At 26.4% G+C, this 27,999-nt stretch overlaps 1 protein-coding gene across 2 annotated transcripts; it reads right to left on the minus strand.

Annotated features, from left to right (window-relative positions):
- Positions 1-1,171: 1,171 nt before the first annotated feature.
- On the minus strand, positions 1,172-27,868 carry LOC141536086 (solute carrier organic anion transporter family member 3A1-like). Of its 2 annotated transcripts, none has more exons than XM_074256330.1 (15): positions 27,543-27,868; positions 11,979-12,322; positions 10,576-10,776; positions 10,077-10,130; positions 9,294-9,399; positions 8,303-8,519; positions 8,046-8,189; positions 7,624-7,839; positions 7,045-7,152; positions 6,601-6,837; positions 5,794-6,336; positions 5,488-5,665; positions 5,140-5,328; positions 4,733-4,884; positions 1,172-4,641 (listed from the first exon to the last, which is right to left on the minus strand). In XM_074256330.1, exons 2-15 carry the CDS (start codon positions 12,164-12,166, stop codon positions 4,367-4,369), a joined length of 2,808 nt encoding a protein of 935 aa, XP_074112431.1. In that variant the 5' UTR covers positions 12,167-12,322; positions 27,543-27,868; the 3' UTR covers positions 1,172-4,366. The 2 variants fall into 2 exon arrangements, with proteins under 2 accessions (XP_074112431.1, XP_074112430.1); XM_074256329.1 differs by lacking the exon at positions 27,543-27,868 and adding an exon at positions 14,492-14,808.
- Positions 27,869-27,999: the final 131 nt, after the last annotated feature.

The raw sequence follows: 27,999 nt of genomic DNA on the forward strand, positions 1-27,999 counted from the left end.
AATAACCGCACCAATATACATGGGGGTACTATCAATTTAATTTAATTTAATTTAATAAACTTAACTAATAGCGCTTGCAATATAAAAAAAATCTACGAAACGACAATAATCCGTACATGCAATGTCATTAATTAATCATTAATAATTAATTTATACTTTGTCTTCTGTAAACATTAATATAAATTTCATTAATCATCATATCAATAATTATTAATATCAGCTCAATTTTATTTTATTTTATCCATTTAAGGCATACTTTTAATTAATTTTCATTATCACACATCAATAAGTTTCTACAAATGAAACTCATAATTCACATTCAGGTCGACGATCAATGTCAATAAAATCTCTTCCGTATTACAAATAAACAAAATAATTTTTAATTTTAAATTCTTTAGGCCTTTAATTTTCGATTAGTCCTTTCGCTGCTACTTTTGTAGCTTATAATTAAAAATAATTTAATTGTTTAAACTTAAATTATAAAAATTTTTACTATTTTTAAAAAATTCAGAAAAGTCCAAAAAAAAATATTTTCGGACAGCCGTAATTTAACAAAATAAAATTTTTTTCTACTTTTTCTTAATTAGTGCGATACCAGCATTTATTTAAATTAATAATTTTGTTATTATTTAAAAACTATTAATGATAATTTTCTTGTAATTTAATTATAAATAATTAAATTATTTGTAACAAAAACCCGATCACCGTAGAACTTTTTAATTACATAGCCATAAAAATAGCGACAAAAAGATTAGATTGCTAAATAATTATTTATTTTCGGCCTAAAGATTAATCTAAAAATAAAAATAATTTTTTTTTGTACCTATCTCCTATCAAACCCTCGATTCATTGTCATTTTTTTTTTTTTTTTTTCACAACTCATTATCTATTAATCAATCAATTATGTTCATTCAACTATTAATTACTAAATACGCATTAATAATTATTGTATCGTTAAATTCAGCTTAATAATTATGGTCCCTACAAAAATACATTACATCATATATCATATATATATATATATATATATATATATATATATATATATATATATATATATATATATATATATATTGTAGTTTATGTTATATTATATATAGATATATATCTATAAGCAGTATTACATTACAATGTACTATAATATATAGTAATAATATCTATGTACATAACATTTCTTAATAATTAATTGTAATTATTTTTATTTAAAATTTATAATTCCTTAATTCATTAATCAATTTAATATTTACTCTTTTTTTTTTCTCACTTACTGCTGACACTGGAATGTTGACAGTTAATAGCTTGAAAAAAATTAATTTAATTTTTAAATAAAAATTAACTACGTAATAATAGATACAATTACAATGATAATAATAATAAAGAGTACAATCGCACGGTAATAATAAAACTTCTGCGTAAAAATGGTAAAAATTTTTTTCTCTTAATGAGTATTTAAGTAACTTTGTTAATAATAATAATAATGACATGTACATATTTTTTTATGAAATAATTTTTAGTTAATTATATTTTAATTTTTAAATTATTATTGGCTCATGATCTTTAGCGCCGGCAGTTTCAATTTTATAATTTCACGCATCGTACAAAACGTAAAAAAACTGATAGTTTTTTTTTTTAGTTATAATTTTTTTATATATATATTTATCATTTATATACATTTATTTTCTTTTTTTTTTTTTTTTTCAATAGATATTTTTATATATTTTTTAAAACGCAACACCATGAATATTGAGCCGTTTTTTTTAGTAGAGATATTTAGTCGGTTTGATTATAATATTTCTAACATTCAATTACCATTTTCACAGCACTTTTTTCGGTTTCTATATTCTAACTTTTCTTTCAATTAAATCAATCATCTTTTCAATTTTTTAATTTTAAATTCGTGAACATTTAAATTAATTTATCAATTTTTACATGACGCACGATTTTTTTTTTAAATTAAAAAAATTATTTTTAAGTAAATTATATAAAATTTTTCGGTCAAATCCGACCAAGTCTAATAATTTAAAATTTTTTACAAAATATACAGTTATTTCAAATTTATTCCAAAGACGATTGCTTTAATTGACATCAAACTTATCACAAACAATTTCCGTACCAGTACGCACCCGAAAATCTTTTACAAGGCATATAATTGCTCTATCGTCGCACTAGTTCGTGCTCGACTACCCAAATAGTATTGACAGTGAGGTTTTTTTTACATTCTAAAGTGATAGATTGTATTAATATGCAGAAGGTCGTATTTTTTTTATAATATTTATTATTATTATTATTTTATTTTATTTTATTAATTCATAGTTACTTTAAGGAGAATCTATAATCAACCCTTCAAGCACGTTTTTAAAATTTTATACTTCTTATGTGAAGAAATGTTAAATTTTATAAACAGTTAATTTTTGGTAATTATTTACAAATAGGGTCCACTATTTTTTTTATATATATATTTCTTTTAAGTACATAAAAATAAGAACAGTTAAAAAATAAAAAGTTGAATATCACAATTTTCTAAAAAATTCATAAATTTTTTTTTTTAATTTGTAAAATTTATTAAAATTGCGGTAATCAATTTTTTTTTTAATTGTTAATTTCTTTATGTATTTTTCGAAAAAAAAAAAAAATATTAAAATTAAAAATAGTAGACCCCACTTGTAAATAATTACCAAATTTTTAAATAAATTTCTAAAAGTTATTAAAAATAATAATTCAAATAATTAATTTTTAAAAATTGATATTTAAAAAAATCCTAATTAATAATTTAATTCTAAAAAATTTTGATCATAAAACTTGTTTATAATAGTCCAAAAAATACTTCCGTAGTATATCATTAGTCTATAAAGAGTTGATTATTAAATCCAAATAATCATTATATTTCTTTAGTGTTAAATCTAAGAACATTGCCTTGCATTGTTCGAGCAATTCACATTGAATAGCATTCCTGAGTTAATTATACAATTTTTTTTTGTTCGATTAAATCGAGAGGCTTTCAGGTACATGACCGCCTCTTGAGCTAATTATTTTTCAACTATTAAACGCAAAATACAGATCTTAGACTTGGAAGTACGATTATATTTACTAAGACAAATAAATTTTGGATATTCTATTACACAAACAATCCCAGTTAAATATTTAGTCGATTTTTTAAATATTATTTTTTTTTGTAGTTCCATTTACTATCACTAAATATTGACTAATTGTTGAGAACATTTAATTTAATGGATATACGATAAACCATCTCTGCATTCAAATAATATATATTTATATATTATTCATTATAAATTCCCATATCATATATACCTTTAGCCTAACAATTATAGTTACATTTAATTAATGTCTAGTCTTATGTTTTTTAAGGCAGGAATTTATATATTTACAGTTAAATATTTAAATAACTTTAATCTCGCCTCAAAACTCGAATTCATTAGCCTAGTTATTGAAGCTTGAATCAGACGAGGAAGATATTTGTGCATCGTTCCAGGATCTCTCTCAATTTATTATTAATTTAATTATTAGTTATTAGTATTAATATTAGCCCGACAATTTTAACAAAAATAGTGTAGTGCTTTTCTCACATCAATTTTTTTTTTTTTTTTTTTTTATAATAATAATTGCAGAGATTCAAGTTATAAAAGCTAAACACAAAACTTCACGCTACACGTCCAAGACAAGCTGATAATTGGTAAATAAATTTATACAAAAATTATAAGTTTTAATTGCATATTACGGAGTGATTAAAGAGGCCTTATCGGTGAGTAAAAATTTTTTTTTTAGAATTTAAACAAAAAAAAAAAAAAAAACATTTTTTTATGGATTTTAAATTTAAATGAAAAAATTAATTAATATTGAGCAAGTTTGTAAATATAGATAGAAAAACATTAAAAATTTTGAGAGTTATTTCTAAAATAGCATTTTAAAAAATATAAATTTGAGTAAAATACTTAAAAATAAAATTTTTAATTACAAATTTTTTAGGATAAATTTTTTGAGAAAATTTAAGTTAAAATAAAAACGATCAGACCTCTTTAATAAATTGCATTGAGTCTTAATTAATATGTATTTAATAGCAACGTCAGCATTAATTTGTGACAAATAAATTAATAAGCTCAAAATAATGGCTACGTGACAATGATATGTATATTAAGATTGTGTCTGTATTTATTAATCCAATAGAATTACCAACTAAACACCGTGATAAATAAAAATTTTACTTTATAAATAAATGTAGAAAAAATGTCGAGCTTACTTTTAAGCTGATTGAAAAATTTGCCACAAATATTTATTTAAATTAGAAAAAAAAAAAAAAAAAAAAATAAATAAATAATTAATTAATTTAGTATCTAGAGTGAAACCGTCCTTAAACGTGACGGTCGTTAGATTCAAATTTACTGTTAAGAGGCCTAAATTCAACGTCATCATCTTGCCTGGTGTCTGAAAAATCGGCGAGTAGTTTCGAGTGATTTGTCGTGTCCGTCGAGCCTTGGGTCAAGTGTGTCGACTCACTTTCTTCTAAGTTTGTTGATTTTGTTTGCTCGGTTGGCGATGAGATCGAGGACGGTGTGTGCTCTGTCGAGTTCTGCGTCATTGCATCATTCTCCGCTAAATTAAGATGCTGAGGTTTCTCTTCAAACACTAAATGATTTCAAATTTAAATGTATGTTAGATATACTGTCTAGTTCAATTTAATAAATTGTTTTTATAGAATAAAAAAAATTATAATTACGTTTGTCAAGACTAATAATAGAGCCGACAATATCATTAACGGTTAATCCTTTGGGCGACTCTTCAAGCTGGTGCCTTCGTCTCACCAACCACCAGTCGACTAAAAATAACGCTAATGCCAGAATTTTTATTCCAGCACACAGTCCAACGTATCTGTGAATTTTAATAATATGTTATTTATTATAATTTATATTTAAAATTTTTAATAATTTTTTTTTTTAAATTGAATCATAAAAATTAAAAAAATTTTTTTTAACAAAATTTGAATTAATAAAAAAATTTTTCGACTTTTAAGGAAAAATTTAGCCTTGAATTTTCGATAAAAAAAATTTATAAAATTGATATGCGCCCTTTCGGCATTTGGGTCGCGATATGTTACAAAAAAAAAATTTGTATAAATAAAAATACCTATATCTAAATTGTTCAATGTCATAAAGTAAACAGCGACCACCCTTTTCGCCACAAGTACTCTTCCAGAGTAAACACGTCGAGTCTATTAAATTTCCGAAGAGTATTGGCGCTGGTATGTAACCAAACAGTCGGAAGATGACAAATTGCATTCCCAGTGCAAATGATCTTTCTTCTTCGCCCACTGATCTGTAATTAATATTTAATATTTAAGTTAGTATTATTATTCTTATTCATCATTATTAATTAATTAATTTATTTATTTATTTATCAACATACGCCTCTTGGCAATATACATAAAATTAAATAACATTAATTAATAAAAATAATTAAAATAAAAATACTTACCGCAATACAATCATCAACAGTGGCATCTGTGTAACAGCTACAACGAATGTCATGAAAAATAATAAAATGAGAAACGGAAATATTGTTTTACAAGGTGATGTACAGGGTCCAGATGTAGCAACAGGAATTGCTGTTACTTCGGCTGGTAATCTTGGCATTGCTAAGTTTCCGTGTATACCTATAATAATTAAAATTATTAAATATTGTATTAATTTGATAGAAATTTAAATGAAATTTATTAAAAAATAAAATGAAAAATTTTAAATAGAGATATTAATTAATTAATTTAAAAAAAAAAATACTTACAAGCACAATTAGTAAAATTAGACTTAGAGCTAAAATCAGTGCAACCAGCGTGACAAGGGCTGAAGTACGTGAGACCATTATTACCACAAACAGGTTCGACGTCATTCATACGACACTCACATCCAAAATTGCATGAGGCAGTGAGATTAACCTGAAATGGCTCAGGGCCTTTTGTACTGCTATTGAAATATGGTATTGTTGTTCCAGCCATTTTGACATTGTCGCATCCGAGGAAAAATAATAATCCATAACAAGTTAAACATATGATATTTGATACAAGTACAAACTGTACCGCGCCTTTTGGCCTTAATTCCAGACGTTTTAACAGACACCCGCCAAAAAATATACCAATGCAAGCACCTGGTATTGCTATCGAACCGGTGAATATACTTGCTTGACTTTTGCCCAAGCTAAACTGGGTCTCGAGATATTTTGGCAGAAAAACCACAAAACCCGAGACGATAACTAACTCCATACAGGCTCCTAGGCATGTTACTACGTACACGGGATTGCAAACAAGCCGCCACATGCTCCGAGGAATGTCTGGAATATAACAATGTTGTGTTATTAAGACTCTGTATTTTTTATTTTCAATTAAAAGGTCATTCTAGTTTGTTACTTACAAAAAAAAATTTTTTTAAGAGATTGAATTTTTTTTTTTTTTTTTTTTTAAATTAATTAATTGATTTTTAATATTTTTTAGGACTAAAAAATGATAAGTTGGATTTTTTTTAAGTACTTGAACTACAATGACCCCTTAAAATTACATTAATTTAATAAAATTAAAAAAAAGAAAAATAATTTTACCTTTAACATCTTTTCCGTAGCCACTGTCGTCATTTTTGACTTCCTTTTTCAAATCCTTGTTAGCTTCTTTTTCTTTGGCAATCGCCGACTTGTTCTTCTCGATGATCTTAATCTTCTCTTTCTCGTGCTGAAGAGTCTTGGGAAAACTGAAGAATGGTATTGCCACGAGAATAAGTAAAAGACCGCATAATAAAAATCCACCCCACCACATTCCGACCCATCTGTGATCGCCGGGATCTAAATGGTATTATTATAATTAGTTTCTTAAAGACTAAGTAATGCTATTAAGGATATCCTCTCGGTAACCCTTTTGAAGATTCCCCGACTCGAGGAATTTTTATTATTACCTTTAATTTCATTTTTCGGTTAAATGATATTTTAATTTGCATGGGAAGATATCCTTAATATTAAATTTATTTAGAATAAATGCTTTTTATTAAATACCTATGCTAATTATATTAGCTGAAAATGAATCCATGTGAAAGGAGAGGAGGTATGCGCCTAATAGGAATCCCAAGACTGGTCCAAATGCCGCCATACTGTACATACATCCTGAAAAATATTATTTATAGTTATAAAATTTTTATTTCTGGTGAAAAATAAATTTTTAAATTTAATTTCTTAAATATTTTTAGTAAAATTAAAAATTTTCTTTTAATTCTTAAATTTACAAAGATTAATATTACATTTATAAAATAATAAATATTTATAATAATTTAATTAAACACTCGATGAATTTTTTTTTTCAGTAAAATAAATTTTTTGTTAAATTAAACGATTTAATTTTAAGCTTGTTAAAAATAATTCTTCCTTTTTTTAATTCTAAAATTTTTTTTTAAATTTATGTTTATATTATCCTTCATCTTTAACATGTATACTTTCGCAGCGTAATAATAAATCTAAGAATAGAGTGTAATATACGAGTAACGAAGAAAAATAAAAACGTGACTATAAAAAAGGCGTCGTAAAAGTAAAATCCAATTTAAAAAAAAAAAAAAAAAAAAAAAAGCGTCATCTGATTACCGATATACAAAGAAGCACTTTCTGGTCTGACGTGATCGTCTATGTAAGTAGTACCAAGTGTAAAGAGAGGCGAACCACCGCAACCAAGCAGTAGCTGCGCCAGCACAAAGAGCATAACAGGCCCGGCAGTTGATGGCGAGCCTTGAATACAATTGTCACCACGTAAATTATTGTGTGGTGCCAGTGGTGGCGATGATAACCCCGATGAAAGTCGACCTAAATAAATAAAAAAAAAATTAAATTCCACTTATTTTACAACTATGATTTATAAATATACAAATTATTTATTTAGTCTTATTAGTAATTAGATTATGTAATGAAAAATAAAATTAAAATGCCAAGCAAGTAGTTCCAGTGAACTAAATAAATCAAACATTGTAATTAAAGACGACATAACACATAATTCAAGAGCAAATAATTACCCAGTCCCATATCTTGCTCACGCAGAGATACTACACGGCAAATGTTATCAGAACTGGAGTTGTTAGATGCTGTCGTCAAGTTGGGCTCCGCTACAAAGTGGGGTATCATGAAGATCATTGAACCGAGTCCCATTATCACTGCACCTGAATTGTATAATTTAAAAAATATTTATTTATTTATTTATTTTTTTCAATTTTATTATTATTTATTGCTATTAGTATTTAATATTGCAATTATTATAATTATTGATACTGACCTATGGCAATCCAAACAGGTATATGTCTGCGGCTACCAAGATAACTGACGAATATAACAGTGATAACATTCCCGATTTCATATGAACTAGCAATGAGACCTGAGTAACTTGATGGGATCTCAAATCTTTTTTCAATTGTTGTGATTACTGAATTTATATAACCTGAGCTTAGTGCTTGCTGGACCGTGACAAGGAATGACAGTAGAAACACGAAAACCTGTTAAATAATTTTAATTATAATTATTATTAAGTGATTAAATAATTATAAAGATAGTGTTAATAATTTATTTTATTTATAGTATAAAATTAAGAATATTACGTTGAAATTTTAATTGAGATTTAATTAATTTTTAGAAAATAAATTGATAAATTTTTGAGTCATTGATATTTTTTTAATGTGAAGTTTTTAAATTAAAAAAAAATTATCATAATTGATGTAAGATTTATCAATATTTAAAAAGATTTTGAATCGAAATTATTACTCAATATTTTTTAATTAATTTTTTTATTAAAAAATTTTAATAATAATAGAAGTTATTTATAAAATAACAAAACAGTTAAAATAAAAAAATACATAACACTAACAATTATATTCTTCATAAATAAAAAATTTCAAACAGTGTCTTGTACAATAAATTGTTAAAAAAAGTTAAAACTTATATATTCACACCAAAATTGATTTTCTGACAGAATAATAGTAACTCAGTAATAACTATACCACGGATAATTTTTCTTTTAATATGTGCGTTAAACCCTACGACCTTGATACAATTATATATTACTACTATTCATTTTTAACTTAATACTTTTTTTTTTTTATAAGTATAGCAAAGTAAATTAATATATAATAAACCTTAACATTTATTCTCAAGTTTTATTCTAATACCAGATAAATATTAAATATCATTATTCGGTTGCATAACACAGAATCAAGTTAAAAATGAATAATTCCAATAGATAATAGAATATTAATAATCGACAAGTGAATTACCTTTATCGTAGCAAACTTCTGTATAAAGGCCGGTCTACAGCTTAATATACCACAATCTTTGGAGTCTGGATTAATGGGTGGTGTTTGCGGTCGCTCTTTCTCCGTTCTTCATCGACATGCAATCAAAAGTTATTTTATTATTATTATAAATTATTATCGATTCCACACTTGCTATCTTATTACCCAACAGTCTATTTCTCAGTTTATTACCCAACAGTCTTTTAAAGTTATATTAATGAAAATTGTTAACTAAAACTATAATTAATAATTGATTAGAAGCTATTGAAATTATCGATTAAAAAAATTCATTAGTTAAGTGAAAAAAAAATCAATACTAGCAATCTGCAGTCACTATGTGACTACCGAGAGTTGCAAAATAGAATAAATAAAATTTTGCTTAATTATAAAATGACTTTTGTTGATATTTATGAAGATATAAGCTCATCCCGATGTTACAATCATTAAGAGCTTTCATTTGAATACCCACATGCATTTTTGATATATTTTTCATATATACATATATATAATATATAAAATATATGAAAAATTGATGTGGGTACTCAAATGAAAGGTCTTGATGAGTGTAATGTCGGGGTGAGCTTATATCTTTAAAAATGTCAATAGTTCACAAAATACAAGGTCATTTCTTCATTATGCAGCCTAAATACTTATCATAATAAATTAACTATTGATGAGAATGATATAAAAATTTGAAAAGGCACAAATTAAAGTCAAGACCTTTGCAATAACACTAAAAAAAAATAGATTTTATAAAAGTTTTACCTGTCGACCATGGAAGCACTTGGATTCCTGCTGTGGCATTTGATGATAAAATCTCTGTAAAAGTGCAAAAAATGTAATGAATGAATGTGACAGTGCCGCATTAAATCCAACTTTCCGCTACTGTTTCACTATTGTTAATTTTTTAAGATAAAAAAATAGTTGTTCGCAGTGAATTCTGCCATACAATACATAGAAATACAAGATAGATAAATACAAAAAAAAAATAAAAATATACGGCACATTTGTCTTGTATATTTTTTCCATGCATTTAATCATAGAACAATGCCCAGCGTAGGTGCATTTGTTCCATTGTTCAAAGTATAATTGAACGAGTTACGTAATGTCCGATGTACGTGAGAGGTATTCCCATACCATGTATGATTGACGTAATGATTAAATAAATTTAAATTGACTTTACTGTTATTGAAAATCTTGCTCTGGTTTTATTTGGAATTTATTATTGATTATTTCAATTCAAGCATGTGGTTGATAAGCTCACCTGTGATCTACAAGACCAGAACTTGGATTTCTACTGTGACACCTGATCACTGTGTCATGTGTTAATCTACCATCGCCTAGTTGAGGCAGGTCCAGAGGGTCGTCGATGATATTTCCTGCGCTTTCAGCGTACAATCCTGTCATCGCGTACATACTTTCATTTCTGCGGTGCCCTGCATGGTAATTGCTGCCGGATTCGGATCTACAATAATAAAAATAATAATTTTATTGTTTTGTTAAAAATAATGAAAAAAAATTTTTTTTTTTTTGACAAAATTCAGTATTATTTTCTAGTGCTATAAATTGAACAAAACTAATTACTAGTTTCAATCTGACAAGAAGTTTAAATAAAAATTATTTCAAGTTTTAAAATTAAAAATTTATAGAATTTAGCTTCTATATTAGCAAACAAATTCAATGTACAAGAGTTTGTTGGTAAGTTTTACTTTTACATTGAAAAAGAAAAATTTTTTAACATAAAGTTATTTATTTGAAGTAACAAACTGTTTATTTTTAAAGTTGAAAGAATAAATTGTATTTTAAAATTTATAATTAATTTTGATTGTAAATAATATTTTGAATATAAATAATATTTATAATTAAAATTAAAAATTAATTCTTTCATAAAAAGCACTAAATTGTTATTTTAAAGACTCTAAATTAAATAAAAATAATATTAATTTTACAAAAAAACATTATTTATAAATTAGAAATTTTAAGTGTTAAATAAAAAAATAAAATAAGTAAATTAATATTACTTTCACATTAATTTAAAAAATTCACCATCTTTTTACTCTTCACATAATCTCTAAATATACCAAATTTAATTAAATTTTAAACTGTAACTCTATGACCTTCTGAACTATCTTTAAAAAATTTTTCTACTTGATTTAAAACAATAAAATTCTTTAACATAATTCTTTTGGTTCAAAAAATTTTATATTATCTTTTAAATTAATTTAATTTTTTTTAACAAAATTCTAATATGTCTTTTCCCACAAAATTTGACCTGTTGACTTTTTTTGAAAAATAGAAGTCATATTCAAAATTTAAAGGTCAAATAGTTTAATAACTATTTTAAAATAAATATTTTCATCCGTTGAATCCAACTTAATCAATGCTAAAAATGAACTGTTTTTACCTCTGCTATAAGATTTTCTAAATTTGGAATACGACGTATTAGAATGGCAGTATCGACGTAATTTTTTTTAGAGTATAAAAAATAAAAAAAAAAATTTTTTCTAAGCTGTTAAAAATAAATATCTGTAAAATAAGAAAGGCGTAAATTTTCTACAGATAAAAAAAAATTATTAGCGATAGATTATAGATTAACTAAAGATGTTAGATAAAAGCGAATTGAAGTTAAAAAAAAGAATATGATGTAATAATGACGTAATAAATGACCTCTTGTGACCAAAGCCACCGTAGCTGTCATTTCTCTTGTGGCCAAAGGCTGTTGATATACTCTCAGCTCGCTTGTGTCCGGTTTCAGGGCGTTTATGTCCGATAAACCCGCTGCCGGACTCAGTACGTCTGTGGGCGAACATGCTAGAGCTCGAGCCGTTTCTCTTGTGCCCGCTGGTCGAGGCCATGGCTGCTGCTGCTGCTGCTGCTGCTGCTGCTGCTGCTCCTGATGATAATAATTCTCTTTCACTGGTAAGCTCCTCGACCTCCAGGCTCCGTTTACTCGTCCACACCAAGGGAATCACTAGTTCCGGCTCGGCATTATTTTTGTACTCCTCGACATCCTTAAACAAAAAAATAAAAAAATAAAAAAATTAAAAAAACAATCAAAGCTTCTGTGATCATCCTCAAATATTTACAGTGACAATTTAAATTAAAGCTACGAGGAGTTAAATAAACAGTTTGATTGAAATTCAAGCTGTAATTGAAATGGGTGATTCTGATGAAGCCTCCGCACGACGGATTTAATCCTAGGAATACCCGCTCGTGCTAATTGATTTCACAATTGACCGGGTGTGTAATTTAAATTTGCGGTAATTTCGATTAATAATACATGCTACGGTTTGTCGATGCCAACAGGCAACATGCCAATTTTTATACCGATTACACGTGCCCCAAATAACTATTAACTATTGCTATTATTATAAGGTTTCAGCAGCTAATGTCATTTTTTTTTTTTAAGATTAACTATTTTTAGTAATTATTTATTGTAAATAAAAAATATTTAAAATTGAAGACTTTGTGTTGAATTTTAAAATAAAATGTTACATGATTGATATTGTCATGAAAATATGATCAATAGTTAGATTTATATAAAATTTATTTTAAATATTAACATTACATATAAAAATGTAAATTTTTCTATTAAAATTTTTTATTTTCAGATTTTTTTTTTTTAATTAAGATAAAATTGCAAAAGTCAATAACTGGGTCTTTTACCTTATTTATATACTAAAAACATTTTTTTTTTATCAAATTAGTTTTCTTTTTAAATTTATTAAAAATAGATTAATGTAAAAAAAATATTAAATATATTAAATAAAAATTTTAAAAACGAGGAATGAAGAAATCGATTAGATTTTCAACCAAGTGAAGCGTAGCCGCGCTTCAAGCATGCAATAATATTATGATAAAATTGATCAATATTTATTATATTATATTATTATTGTTTTTATTGACGTTAACGAAAAATGAGAAGAATAATGTTGACGTCATACTCAGGAAATATAATTTTATTTTTCATTTTCCCGGCTCACCACTTTCTCTGCATCTTTCACATTCTGGTGATATTATTATTATGTTAAATTATAAAATATTTATTCTCATAATTTAGTATTGTTGCTGGCATAGTTTAATTCAATAGTACGGCGGCGGTTAAATGTAGAGGAAAAAAGTTTGATTGAATAAAATAGGTATGACAGGAAAAAAGAAAGTGTTTATAATGAAATGTTGAAAATGAATTAAAGTGTGTACATACGAGCAGCTGATGCTATAGATACTCAATTTTTTAACAGCGACCTTCAAGGCTGCACGTGATCGACCATCAGAAAGTAATAGAGGAATGAGGAATTAATATAAGGAAGAAATTGTGTTAGTATGAAAACTTCGATTTTTTTTTGTTTCATTTTTAAAATGGAGAGGGATAAAATTTTTTTGCGAAATTTGAAATGTCAAAAGAGCCAAAAGAAGAAATTTTATTAAATTTTTATAAGTATAATTAATTATTGAAGTATTTTAATCTCCAAAAAAATTTTTTTAGAACCTATTTTTTTTTTAATGAAAATTTTTTCAATTAAAAAAAATTTTAATTGATAATATTTCACACTTTTTCTTAAAATTTTCACATTATTAATTTTTTATTTTATAAAAAAATAACATGAAATTTTTTAGAGCTTTTAAAAACTTTAAAAAAGGCTAAAAAAATTTTCTTAATTAAAAAAATCATTTATAAAAATTGAATTAGAAAATTTTTTGATACCTTTTCTTATTTATTTATTTATTTTTTCATTTAATTCATCTTTTAATTTGATAAAAATTAATTTAATTTCCGTAATATGTATATTTAAATATCTAAACAAGAAATTTTCTCAGTCAAGTATTTTCAAACTTATACTTATATTTGCAAAACTGTTTAAAGGATTAGCACAAAAATTGAGCTATCAAAAAATTTTAAAAGCTTAAATTCACTGATAAATATATATATTAATTAATTGTAAAGCTTTTTCACAAAAAAATTATCCAAAAATCCCTTTTTTATTCTTCAAACTTCCTATTTCTTCTCTATCATAATAATCTTTATCTAAATTAATATAAATTCAACTTAAAAAATAAAAATGATCTTGAACTATCAAAAAAAAAAAAAAAAAAAAAAAAAAAATAAACAAACATTAAATTTTCCCGTCCAAATAAAATACCATAAGAATAAATATAAAGTTATAAATAATTTATCGTACTTCGGATGTCTTCTGTCGAACGTAACGTGACATCCAGAGGAATTTCATTGATCAAAAATAAATAAAATAAGTAATAAACAATAAAAATAAAATAAAAAGATAAAGTCACTGAATAACTATCATGCACTTTGCTTTTGCTGGCACGAAAAGCTCCAAATGGTGACCCAGTGCCCACCCCATCGCTGCATCAGAAAACATTATTCCACTGCTAGTACTTTAGTAAGGCCTTATAACACGCGACTGAAAGTTAAATCTTTACTCGTATCACATGTACTGCTATTAAATATCACATATCATATATAACATATATACTTCTCGATAAAATACTTGTATCTGCTTTACTTGTTCGGTTCGGGAAGATATCAAAGTACGAGTCGTTTTGTTATAAATACTTGTAACAAGTACTCGCTTGAACGCTTAAACTTTTGTGCAAAAAGCCATTAGTTGGATTATAAATAATATATATTTATAATAAAGTAATATATATTTCTTCACACGGAATCTAGAAATAAATTTATAATAAAATCCCCGAGTCCCGGTACGATAATAGTCCTCATATCATCGCTGCCGAGCAAGAACTGTCGCACTGTTGGTATCAAAACTCCTGTAGAGTATATACTGAGTATGGGTATGCAATGCACGTGGTTGATACTTTACTTGTACTTGTACTTGTACGTGCAATAATAATAATAGTAGTAGTACTCTGCGATAGGACTTTAATCGAAATATCGAGCGACTATTTATTGATCCTAGTTAACGTGTATTCTCACTGGTTAAATAAACAACTAAAATATTCTATGTCAGCTGATGGATCAGTATTTGTATTAAATATATATATTATTTATTATGCATTATATGTATCAAGGTTTTTTTTTTTTTTTTTTTTTTTTTTTTTTTAAGTAGATTAAACTTTTTTTTATGGAATATGAAAGTCACTGCGGTGATTAAACAAAACCTTCTCAGGACGTCTGATAAGGAGTGATTAATAATTAATAACTATTATCGGTTTTTTTTATCATGGTTGAAGATTGAAGTTGCGGGTGGTTGATGGAAAATTGAGTTATTTGTTTTGGTTTTATTTGTGGTAACAAGGTAAAAGGAAAAAAGTGGAAGTTTAAATCTTAGAAAAGTCGATTAGTTTTTATTACGCTTGTTGAGTGAAGTTGAGACCGCAACTTTTGAATTTTAATTTATTTTAGGTTAAATGTTTAGCAAAATAAAAGTCTTGAGGGTTATTTGAAGTCTTTTGAAGTTTTTTAAAATTGGATATTTAATTAGTTGTTGTTTTTTTTTATACACGAAAAAAAAAATTACTTAAATCAAGTAAATAATTTTAAAGAATTTAATTTTCTTAATTTGGGTAAAAAAATTTTTAAACTAAGAAATTTTTTTTGGTTTCAGTAAATTTTAAAATTCAAGAATTTTTAGTCTTGATTTAAAACAATCAAACTCTTTAAAATTATTTTTTTGGTTCAATAATTTTTCTCTAGAATTAAAGAACCAAAAAAAAAAAAATATTTCCATAGCCATGCAATGAATAAAAATTATGTAAATTTATAATTAAATTTATACTGCAGAAGCTCATAAAAATTAATGAATTTATTAATAAAAAATCATCTGTCAATTAAAATTTTCAGAAATTAAAGTTTGGCAAGACTTAGTTATATTAAAAAAATCGATGAGCAGCGTCAGATATAAATGTACCGTACGCTTCGATTTTTTCTTGTCCAGGTGACCTATATCTGTCTGAGTAACGCGGTACCTAGTACATAGTTTATGTCTAGAAGAAGAGAGAAAAGCGAAGCGCAGGTGATGAAGAAGAGAAAGAAAAATGAATACGTAATCAACGCTATAGATTTTCAAATAATTTTTTTAAATGAAAAAATAATAAAGTAAAAAAAAAAAAACTTTTAGCTTAAAGAAATAAAATAAAACGAGCGCAGTAATGGAGGCTAAGTTTGCAGATGGGCTCAACATCATTTCACCGGTGGGTGATTACTTGGGAACGGAGCCAAAAATAAAGATCCTTTAATCAAACCTCCACATTAATTACCAACACAATATTTATCATTAACATTTTTTTTTTTTTTATTTATTTGCTGTTCATTCTTTGAATGAAAATTAAAATAAAAATAATAAAAGAGCCTAGGTATTCTTCTCCCGTATTTTTACATCTGTTATCGAACTTCCATCCGATATTATTTTATTTTTTACTGCATTGCAGAACGATCTACGTTAATGCATTACGTTGCAGTAAATTCGAGCCAGCAAATAGGCGTAAATATGTTTTATACATTTAGACGTATACATTTATACGTAGGTGGAAAAAAAATATTTATGCATGACATGATATATTAATAAAGTATGACGGTTCAATTTTTGTTAAAAGAAGAAATTTTTAACAATTGATATGACGCATTTTGGTAAACCAATAATTATTGTGTGTTTGAACAGTTGTTTTATGTTTTAGTGCTGTGGATTCAATGAATGCTTAATTTTGTTTGCAATTCAAGAGTTTCGGGGAATAATTTCTTTTAGTTGAAAACTTAGAAATCTAAATTGCTCGCTGTACAAATCCTAAACAAATAATAAATCTTTGTTTCTTGCGACAAGAAAATTTTAAGAAAGACAAAAATTATTTTGGAACAAGAAGAAAATTTTTTGGCTCAAGAAACTTTGATTTAATTCAAGAAATTTTCAATCTTTAATATTTTTTTGAGCCAAGAAAATTTACACTCCAGTCGAAAAAAATTTTTTTTTTAGTGTAGATTTTAAAACTCTCGATAAATTTATTTTTAATGATTGTTATATACCAATTCAATTGCTTGTGCATTCTCTACAAGGTTTTAAGGCCAAAGCGTTGATTCGTTAATAAATTTTCTAAAAATTTTGAATTATTTCTGTTCCAAAAAGTAAGATCACTAATTGACGATAATTGAAAAAAAATGTATTTTTTTTTTCTTCTTTACAAAATTCTCAAGTAATATATTGAGAAACTATAGTCTCCTTGAACCAAATTGCAAGTATGTTCACAAAGGTTTTATCAAATTAACACGTTAAGTTAATTAACATTTTTTTTTAAAAGTACGCCGGTATAATAATGATAAAAAAAATTTTTAAAAATAATAATAATAAAATTCTTTCAACTAAAAGTACAAAACCAAAAACATATTTTAATTTTATCGCTGTTTTATGAAAATATGTTTATATATATTTGTATATAAATCGTAGACTTGAAACTGTAAAGAGAAAACGGTTAGTTCATTGTCTGGCGTAAACGGCATTGATAATTGCGAAAAATCGAGCGTGGAATACAGAGTAGGCGGCCAATTAGCGCAATATATAACTTGTTTTGCTTTAGCGTACTTAGATGTATTAATACGACGAATAGATATACATGTTAATATAGATGCAAGTGTGTATAGGGGCGTTAGTCTAAGTCTAAAACGCATAGCCGATCCATTTGCCGAGTTAATTAATCCAGCAGCTAGTAATCCAGTACAGGAGATCGAGAGTTATGTATACACGGGATTAATATAAACTAAGCTGGAAAAGCTTTCGCTTTCAAGCTACTGTACATGTTACGATAATATTTATTGGCCTTTGAATCACTAGTAGCAGTTTCCATGCAATTTATCGACTGTTAAACTTATTGCTTTGGATGTTGGATCTGTCGACTTAGATGATGAACACGTGGGCGAACGATGTTTGTTAATATGAAGATGTTTGTAGATTGATAATTATTATTAATGTCATTATGATTGTTATTAATTATGATGGTGATCGAGTTTATGCAGTTAATAAAAAGAGATGGAGCCTTATATATCAATCTGTATAAACCGAGATGAACGTTCGGTTCTGATGTAGTTGTTGATCTTGTATGAGTCACTTGACTTGCTCTAATTGGGTCGCGACTAACTGGATCTACTTTAAATCTTAAACACTCAATGGCTAATGTCATTTTATTTATTACTTTTGTTATTTTATTTAAAAAATTTTAATAAAAAAAAAATAATTACTAGCAACTTTGCAAAATGAAAACTTGTTTTTTATAAGGAAAATTTAAAAAAATCTAAGCAATGTCAGTTACTGTGTTTTAAAAGAGGGTAGCCAAGATGATAAATTGACTATCTCTAAAAAAAAAAATATCAAACTGTGAAAATACATAAATTCAGATTACGACCCTTCAGGTGACACTATAGAATTCCACTTTATAATGAATATATGCCCGTCATAAAATTTTATTTATTCTCTTAATCATTTAAAAAAAAAAAAAACAATAACATTGAATAATGACGTTTATTAAATTGCGCTGTACTTTTTTAACTATTGAGATTTTTAAAGATATAAGCTCATCCCAATGTTACACTCATCAAGAGCTTTCATTTGAGTACCCACATGCATTTTCATATATTTTTTATATATACATATATATAATATATATAAATATATAAAATATATGAAAAATTGATGTGGGTACTCAAATGAAAGGTCTTGATGAATGTAATTTCGGGGTGAGCTTATTTCTTCAAAAATTTCAATAGTTCACGAGATACAAGGTCATTTCTTAATTATGTATCTAGAGATAGAATATTTTCGAATGCAGCCTAAATACATCATCATAAATTTAACCAATTAAATTAAAAAAATTCTTGAAACAATTCCAAACACCAGTAGGCGTTAAAGTATAAAAAATTCTCAGAATTTTTAATATTCAATAAACACATTTCAGTAACACATGGAAAAAATAATTTTTATCTGTGTACCAAACTCACGGCTCAGTGATATTCTTAAACATATGTACCACGTGGGAGAGATTTCTTTTTTTACGTCTCCTCAGAGCTCTAAAAGATTAAACAGTTATAAAAGATTAAACAAATATAATTTATCAAATTTCTCTTGACTAACCAAACGTTAATAAATTAAATCAACTAAACATCGGATCCAATAAATTAACGTTTTCTATGCCAATATAACAGTATCGCGAATAAATTTTAATTTGAGTTGATTTGATTAAAACATCACACGAGCTGGTGAATATTGAATATTAATTAAAAAAAAAAAAAAAAAAAAAAAAAAAAAAAAAAAATTTAATAGCTTCCTTGAACATTGTGTGGCCGACAGGACATTGCTCTTGAAACAGTACACCGGTACTGGTACATATTGTATCGGATAATATTATATCATGTGTGTGTATGTGTATGCATACATGATACGAGATGAGAAATGAAACTCAATATACGTATTCTGTTGTAGCCGTAAACCGGACGTGGACCTGCATGTAAGATACCTATATCTATATGTAAAATGTAATATCTATACACTTGATACGCGAATCTATTATCTATGACGATTTATAACGGATATGGAAATATTCCGGTACGATTAGGTCACGAGTCACTTGCCACAATGCATACCAATAGCATTGAAGAACTAAATTTATCTATCATCAATTTGAATTCAGTAAATTTATTTTATTTTATTTTAAAGGCAAAATTAAAAAAATTATCTAGTGCTCAAAAGATAAAAAAAAATTTTTTTTCAAGCATAATTAATAAAGAATACTAAAAGTCATATTTGTTTTAAATAATAGATTTTACTAAAAGAAATATCCATTGTTTTTTTTTATTAATTATTTTATAAACATCCAAATCATTAAAAAAAATTGTACTATGATCAAAAAATTTTTTTCTCAGTAGATAAAAATTTATATAATTTTTAATTTACTGAAAAAATAAAAAAATTCAATTTTTCTTTTTTAATAAGGACAATAAAACATCAAGCATTTTTTCTCTATGATCCAATTATCTTTACTCCTTTAAAAATGGAAAATAAATGAAAAGATAATCAATAAGTGGAGCATAAATTCAAACAATCGTACCGAATCTTTTCCTTCTCAGGCCTGATTAGAATAAAAATAACTGACCTGGAAAAAAATGTATTTTTATGAAAACAAAGGGATTAAATTTTCCTTAGAAGTAAATTAACCTTTATTTAGAGGTAAATTTATTGTAGGGCGTAATGAGTAATGTGAGATATGATTGGTGATTTATATTCATGATTCAATCGCTCGTGGATTGATTTGATAATCGATTGGTAGACCTTAACCTCGTTTAATGGATAGGTGGAAATCAACGACCACTGAGACCGTTTTACTTTCTCCAGATTCTATGTAATATTACTACTATACGCTATAGTAAACTTTGCTTTGTTGTAAACATATATATGCATGTGTTTATGGGTGAGTGTGTAAAATGTAAGAGTGTACACATCATGCGAACACGTAATACTTCGAGGTGGGATATAAGTTATAAATCCACACATGTGGAGTTTATATATAACAATAATAATAATAATAAAGTAAAGAGTTAATTCTCATATCACGTGGAGACGATGTATATAATATTATATACATGTATGATATTATTATATGAACGGACTAGGATGTTTTTACTTTATATTGCTAGTATTAGTATATTATAAAGCTGTTATGTTTTATATTTCGTTGGCAGTAGTTGTAAGTCATCGTTGTCTCTTTCGAAATTAATGTTACCGGACTTTCGAACTACTTGAAAATATTTTTCGTAATAATTTTACTTGGTATGGTATACCGATTATATAGTTAGAATTGATTTGTTTATGATAAAAAAAATTTTGTAAATACATTTATTGTTAAAATAATAAATAAATAAATAATTAATTATTTAAGTTTTAGACTTTGAAAGATACATTAGAATTTTTTTTTAATTTTTAATTATGAAATTTTTTTAGAAAATATATTAAATTGATAAATTTTTGAGTCATTGCGTTTTTTTAAATTGAAAAAAAAAAAAAAAAAAAAAAAAAAAAACAAATACAATTAAGAACTGCGAACAATTACGAGTAAAAAACGAAGTTATCTTCAGTGAAATAAATAAAACAAGTCTGCTACTAGCAATAAGTAATTGAGTTAAATGACGGTCTCGGTTACTGCACGCGCTCATACTGTCACATGTGTCGTGATGATTATACATAATAAAACTAGTACTCTTGTTGTCAAGTCACCTGTATCAGGTTATATATAATATATTATATATGAAAATAAAAATTACTAGTAGTGCTTCTAAAAAAGTGAATCATCGTCATCATCTATAATCAAAATTTTTCTAGTTTATTTATAAATATTTAAACTCAATCATTATACATTTAAAAAATTAAAAAATGTATTTAATTAATAACATTAACTAAACTTTAAATATTTAATAAAAAATTGGTAAGCAAAAAGCAAGAAACAAAGAACAGGAGGCAGCTGCCTGAATAAGGAGCAACTTGGAAGTTAGCAGACTTGGAGATAGCCGACCTTTACATAGTAGACTCTTATATCTCCACCACCCCCAGCTCCTCCTTCTTCTCGCACGCTTCAGGTTTTTGACCGCAGACGAGTATAAGACGGTGTAATGTAAGTGTAAGTATAAATAAGCTGAGATACCGAGTTGGTAAAGAGAAAGAGAAAGACCTGAGCTAATACTAACCAATCTTTTATATAGTCTTCACAATACTACTTGGATGTTATATATTATATGAAGGAAGAGAGCTTAACTGACACTTGATGATACGCAAGTCGTGTCGAGGTCATGGCAGTCAGTCGACTAGATCTCACCAGATACCTTTGCTTTGCCATTGTCATTCACTTGCATTGTTACTCTGTTTTTTTTTTTTTTTTATTAAAGTCGTTGCAACATAATCACATTGCAGCCGTGAGAATCTGGATCATATAATTTATTTATTGAAGAATTTAAAGAAGCTTATAAGATGTATATTTTTTTTAATTTATAACAAAATTCCTGACGGCCACCATTTTTAAGATTTTTTAAAAGATTCAAAGTAAAAAATTTTGCGTCATTTCGTCAAAAAATTTTGTGTTAAAAATTTTTATGTTAAATATTTAATTTTCTTTTTTATTTATAATTTTTTATTTTATAATTTAAAAAATAAAAATGTGCATTTCTTGGTACGTCTAATTTTAATTTTAATAATAATAATAATTTTTGAAATTGTTTGGATTATTGATTTGTAATTTTTAATACTAATAATTTCAAAATAATTTATTATTATTATTATTATTATAAAAAAAATTTATTTAGTAAATTATTATTTGAATTAAAAATATAGCAAGTAAATTAAAGATCGAGGTCAGTGTATTTTGAAGCAAAGCAAAGCAACGAGCAAATAGATAATTATATTAACAACGGAACGTGACATTTTATGAGAATTATTTTTTTTTATATTAGTATTTTTAATATCAATGAGAAAATATAAACTATAATATATAAAATGTGCAATCTAACTACAATATACTCCCGTTAATAAACGCAGTCTGTTTTTAAATAGATATTTATATTAACAAATACATTCGAGAAATAAATATATATTGTACTAGTAAATCCTTTGAGAGTGAACGGTTTCAACGGAGTGCAGTTACGGATTCAAAGAACAAGTTAATTATCGCAACTTCCCGTCCTCATTATAAAGCAAAAAAAATGTATATTAAAATAAAAATATCTAATGAAATGAAAATAATTTTTATAGTATAATTTCGTACATTTAATCTTATTAAATTTTTTTTTAAATAATTGTCAAACTAAAACTTATTTCCATTGATTTTAAATATATACATATATTAGGGTGGGTCAAAAAAATCGAATAATTTATTTTTGATTTTATACTCTGAAAAATAGGTTCGTAGACACCTAAAAAGAATTCTCTCCAAGTATAAGCTCTTAATTATAACGGGAAGGTCCTCCGCTTTGCGGGTTTCTATTTTTTTCGAATAATCAGATAAAAAAATTTATATCTCGCTTCCAACTGCTTGGAAAAATATTCCGTGGCATAGATTTTGTGAGAAATTGAATGCTTTACAAAAAAGGTCTCTTATGACTTTTTCAAAAACTCAACCGATTAAAAGATATTCATAGTTGAAGTTTGGCTATTTTAAGGAAAATATTCGTTTTTATTATGAATTTTATAAGTCGATGAAAAAAATTATTTCGGATTGCGGAACTCATGATTTTGTAGGAAATTTACTGCTCTACAAAAATGGTCTCTTATGATTTTTTGATTAAGTGAAGCCGTTACGAGATATTCATCGTCAAACATTAACGAATATCAATATTTCCAGTTTTTGATCAATAATTCGATAAATTTTAATTTAAACTATGAGTTTCAGGAAAATTTACATAAATTTGAGTTTCGATCGATAAAGAAATGTTATAATAAGTTAGATAAAGAATTATTGGAATTATCATTGATTTTCCTTGGAGAAATGCCTCAAGAAAAGATTTCTTTAAAACGTCCTGGTGCTGTTCATCATGCTAGATGGATGGCTAAGGCCATTTATAGTTTGAAAATGTATCTATTCAGAGATGAATTCAAACTCTCTCAGAAAGAATTGCATGGTCTTCGTCATTTCTGTATTTTTATAGTCACATTGTATTTAAAAGCTTGGTTTTCATCAACTTCTGCAACAACTGCTGCTTATCATGACTTGCAGTTTATGAAAATTTATTGGAGTACAAACATATCAATCCTTTGATTTCTTCAGCTACGTGTGAAAAAATGATTTCGCACTTATGGTATTTGAGCGATGAACTTGCCATTTTATCACTGTTTGACGATGGCGTTCCATTAGAAGTAAAAAAAGTATTGTTGAAGCTGTTAATACTCGTGAAGGTACAGATTCTAAAGCTAAAAGATTTGTAATTGCTAAAAAGATTTGAATTCATTGGCGCAGAGAACTCTGAGTGACTTTGTGTCTAAAAAGTCATTAAATCTTTTTAAAATCTTCGATCTACCGTATGACTTTCTTGATGTCGATGTTGAATTATGGCCTACTAATGAGAGTTATCTCGAAAATAAAGAATACTTTCAACAACTAAAAGTTGTCAATGATTCAGCAGAGCGAGCTGTTGCATTAGTCAGTGAATATAATCAATGCTTGACAAAAAATGAAGAACAATTCCAGTACTTATTGCAAGTTGTCAAAGAACATCAAAAACATTCCCAAATTGTAATAAAAGAAATTATTTATAGTAATAGCGTACTGTTATGTTAAAAATATAGACAATTATATTGCAATTGATAATTCAATAAAAAATTTATCTATAAAAAAGTTAAATACTGGTTGTTTCTCACTTGATTCAATACTTTTCATATTAAATTTGACAAAGAAATATGTCATTCACTTCAAATTAAACTAATCATTGGCTATATGTCGAAAAAAATGCTCTAATTTCTTGTTTTAATGCAATCAAACAAGCTCAAGACTGAAAACAATATTAAAAAAATTGTTTATAACATTTCTTTATCGATCGAAACTCAAATTTATGTAAATTTTCCTGAAACTCATAGTTTAAATTAAAATTTATCGAATTATTGATCAAAAACTGGAAATATTGATATTCGTTAATGTTTGACGATGAATATCTCGTAACGGCTTCACTTAATCAAAAATCATAAGAGACCATTTTTGTAGAGCAGTAAATTTCCTACAAAATCATGAGTTCCGCAATCCGAAATAATTTTTTTCATCGACTTATAAAATTCATAATAAAAACGAATATTTTCCTTAAAATAGCCAAACTTCAACTATGAATATCTTTTAATCGGTTGAGTTTTTGAAAAAGTCATAAGAGACCTTTTTTGTAAAGCATTCAATTTCTCACAAAATCTATGCCACGGAATATTTTTCCAAGCAGTTGGAAGCGAGATATAAATTTTTTTATCTGATTATTCGAAAAAAATAGAAACCCGCAAAGCGGAGGACCTTCCCGTTATAATTAAGAGCTTATACTTGGAGAGAATTCTTTTTAGGTGTCTACGAACCTATTTTTCAGAGTATAAAGTCAAAAATAAATTATTCGATTTTTTTGACCCACCCTAACATATATATTGATTTTTAAATATTCAAGTTCAAGTAAAATATTTTTTTAGATGTTTAGTAATAAATTTTGAAAATTAAAAATTTTTAATTATTGTTAAAATAGAAAGGAATAATTTTTTAATTATATTAAAGCATTATTGATCAGATATCAATATTTTTGTAACAGTAAAAATATTAAATGGGACATTTAAATTTAGGATGATGCAACCTTTAATATTTTATAAAGTTAAATTTTTAGTAAATTTATAAATCTATGTTAATATTGATTTCTCATATTTTTTACACGCTTCATACATTAAAAACAAAGTATGACTAGTGATAAATAATTTTAAAGGGTATTTAATGCCCTTTTAAATCCGTAAACACGAAGAACTTTTTTGTTATCAATTCATAAAATAAATATCAACTATTATTACAAGTTTAAAAAATTCTAAAACACAATAATTATTTTCGAAAAGATTTACAGATAAAATAAAAATCAAATTTTTTCAAAGAATTTTTTTTAATTTCAATAGAAAATAAAATCGTGAGTTTATACTTATTAACAGTAAATAAAATAAAAAAACAAGTGTAATTTAATAAATAATAATATTTAATTAATGCATTGTCACGTAATTCAGTTATGAAATATTTAAAATTCGTAAAAACAAATAGTGGATTCACGTGACAACGCATTAAAAAACTTTCACGTGTCTTACACACAATATTTAAAAACATCTATCAGAAATAAAATATTTTTTTATTTAATTGAATTGAATTGAATTTAATATTTATATCAAAGCAGTGTATTAAGTATATATGTATATATTTAAAGACGCAATATTGATTTCCATTTTTAGAGAAGAATGTGAGCGAGTCCCGGACGGTGTTTAGTTGCCAGAAAGAATGAAAAGAAAAGTAGACCTATAAAAAAGTAAAAAAAGGTGGTATAGAAGTGGATATAAAAGATACAATGTCAGGAGGAAAAAAAAAAAAATAAAAGAAGAGGATAGAGCTGAGAGTAGAGAGGAATGTCGAGATGACGAACAGATGGTGGCCGTGGTGGAAACCTTTTACAGCTGAGTCAAGTTGCATGTACACAAATCGATACCGTGTTAAAAAATAGCTTATTAATTTGCTTGTACATTTAAATTACAACTTAAGCAAACTCGCTCTTTTTTAATTACATACAATATAAATATTAATTAAACAAAACTCGATTTGATTGTTCGTGTTTGTTACAACGACTTACAACCGATAGAGAATCTAAAAAAAAAAAAAAGAGAATGTCTTATCGTTGTTGCTGCAATCATATTATCTGCATTTAGAGTACAATCGTTTACTATTTATCGTATCGGTAAACATTATTTGACTTAATCGATACTAAAACTCAAGCAGTTTTGTTTAATCACTGTATCGAACAGAGCTAATAAACGATTTAATTAACTTTTATGACACGATTTAAGAACAAATATCCAGCTGGATGACGTGTTTTTGTTGCAACGACTCCTGGTATTTTTTAATTTAGATTTTTTAAGTAAACTCCAATTTTAGTTTACTTGAGAATGAGGAAAAAATACTTTTTTCAGGAAGAAGAAAGAAATGATCTTGAAATAGTCTCGTAAAGACACTCGAGGCCTTCCAGCCTTTCAATATGCACTTAAAAAGACATAAATATCACAAAGCCTGTCGTTTTCATCATCGTTGATTTTTCTGCACGAGGCCAGAATCTAAAAACCTTTTTTTTTAAATCGCTTTATACTTTTGTGCTTTATCTATTGAATATTGATAAAGCATAAATGTGTTAGATGATGACGATGATTCAGACAATATCCTACAGCTGAACGTTCCAATAGATAACGACGATAAAGACGTTACTTAAAAAAAAAAATATTTTATGATAATTATGTTGTGAACATAAAGAAGACGTACGAGTTTCAAATATTTGTGAGCAAGTAGAATCCATAAAGCAATCTTATCGAACAGAAAAATAACTACGTGGATACGAACGTAGTGTGTGCTGGTTTTATGGTAATTATTTAGGTTCCGATGGTTGTTGTGTGCTTACATTACAGATCTGCTGTAGGATGGATTTGATATTAATTAGCAGTATAATATAATGTACAATGAAAAATTAAAAATGTAAAAATTTACCGAATGGACGCTTGCTCGGGAGATTCCTTTGTGTTGGAGGAGTTAAAAAAAATCCTCGTGGTGACAGGGCGGTAAAAGGGCCCAGAACATTTAGCACATTCACCAATCCACATTAACAGATCCAAGATCACTTATTTTTTTGTTACTTAACCGATGGTTATAATTAATCGCACTACACAGTGGTTGTTATTTAGATTTTTCCGTCAACTGTGTTGTTTCGTTTTGGTTTATTTTATTTATTATTAACAGGATTTATCACATGGACAGCATCCAACCGTCAGCTCGCGATTGGAATCATTGAGAGTTCGGGAGATCATAGACCAGCTGTTTTTGTGGCTCCGATGGATACACTAGTAATGCGCATGCGTCGCTGCCATTTGCTATTTCAAGTATGGCGGGGAAAGTTTAGCGCGGGAAAATTTAAATTTGAGGTGAAATTTTTGAAAAATTATAGCGG

Source organism: Cotesia typhae, unplaced genomic scaffold, assembly GCF_013202065.1.
Source record: "Cotesia typhae breed Kobodo isofemale line unplaced genomic scaffold, CoteBio_Ctyphae scaffold_152, whole genome shotgun sequence".
In the NCBI taxonomy this organism is placed as follows: Eukaryota; Metazoa; Arthropoda; class Insecta; order Hymenoptera; family Braconidae; genus Cotesia; species Cotesia typhae.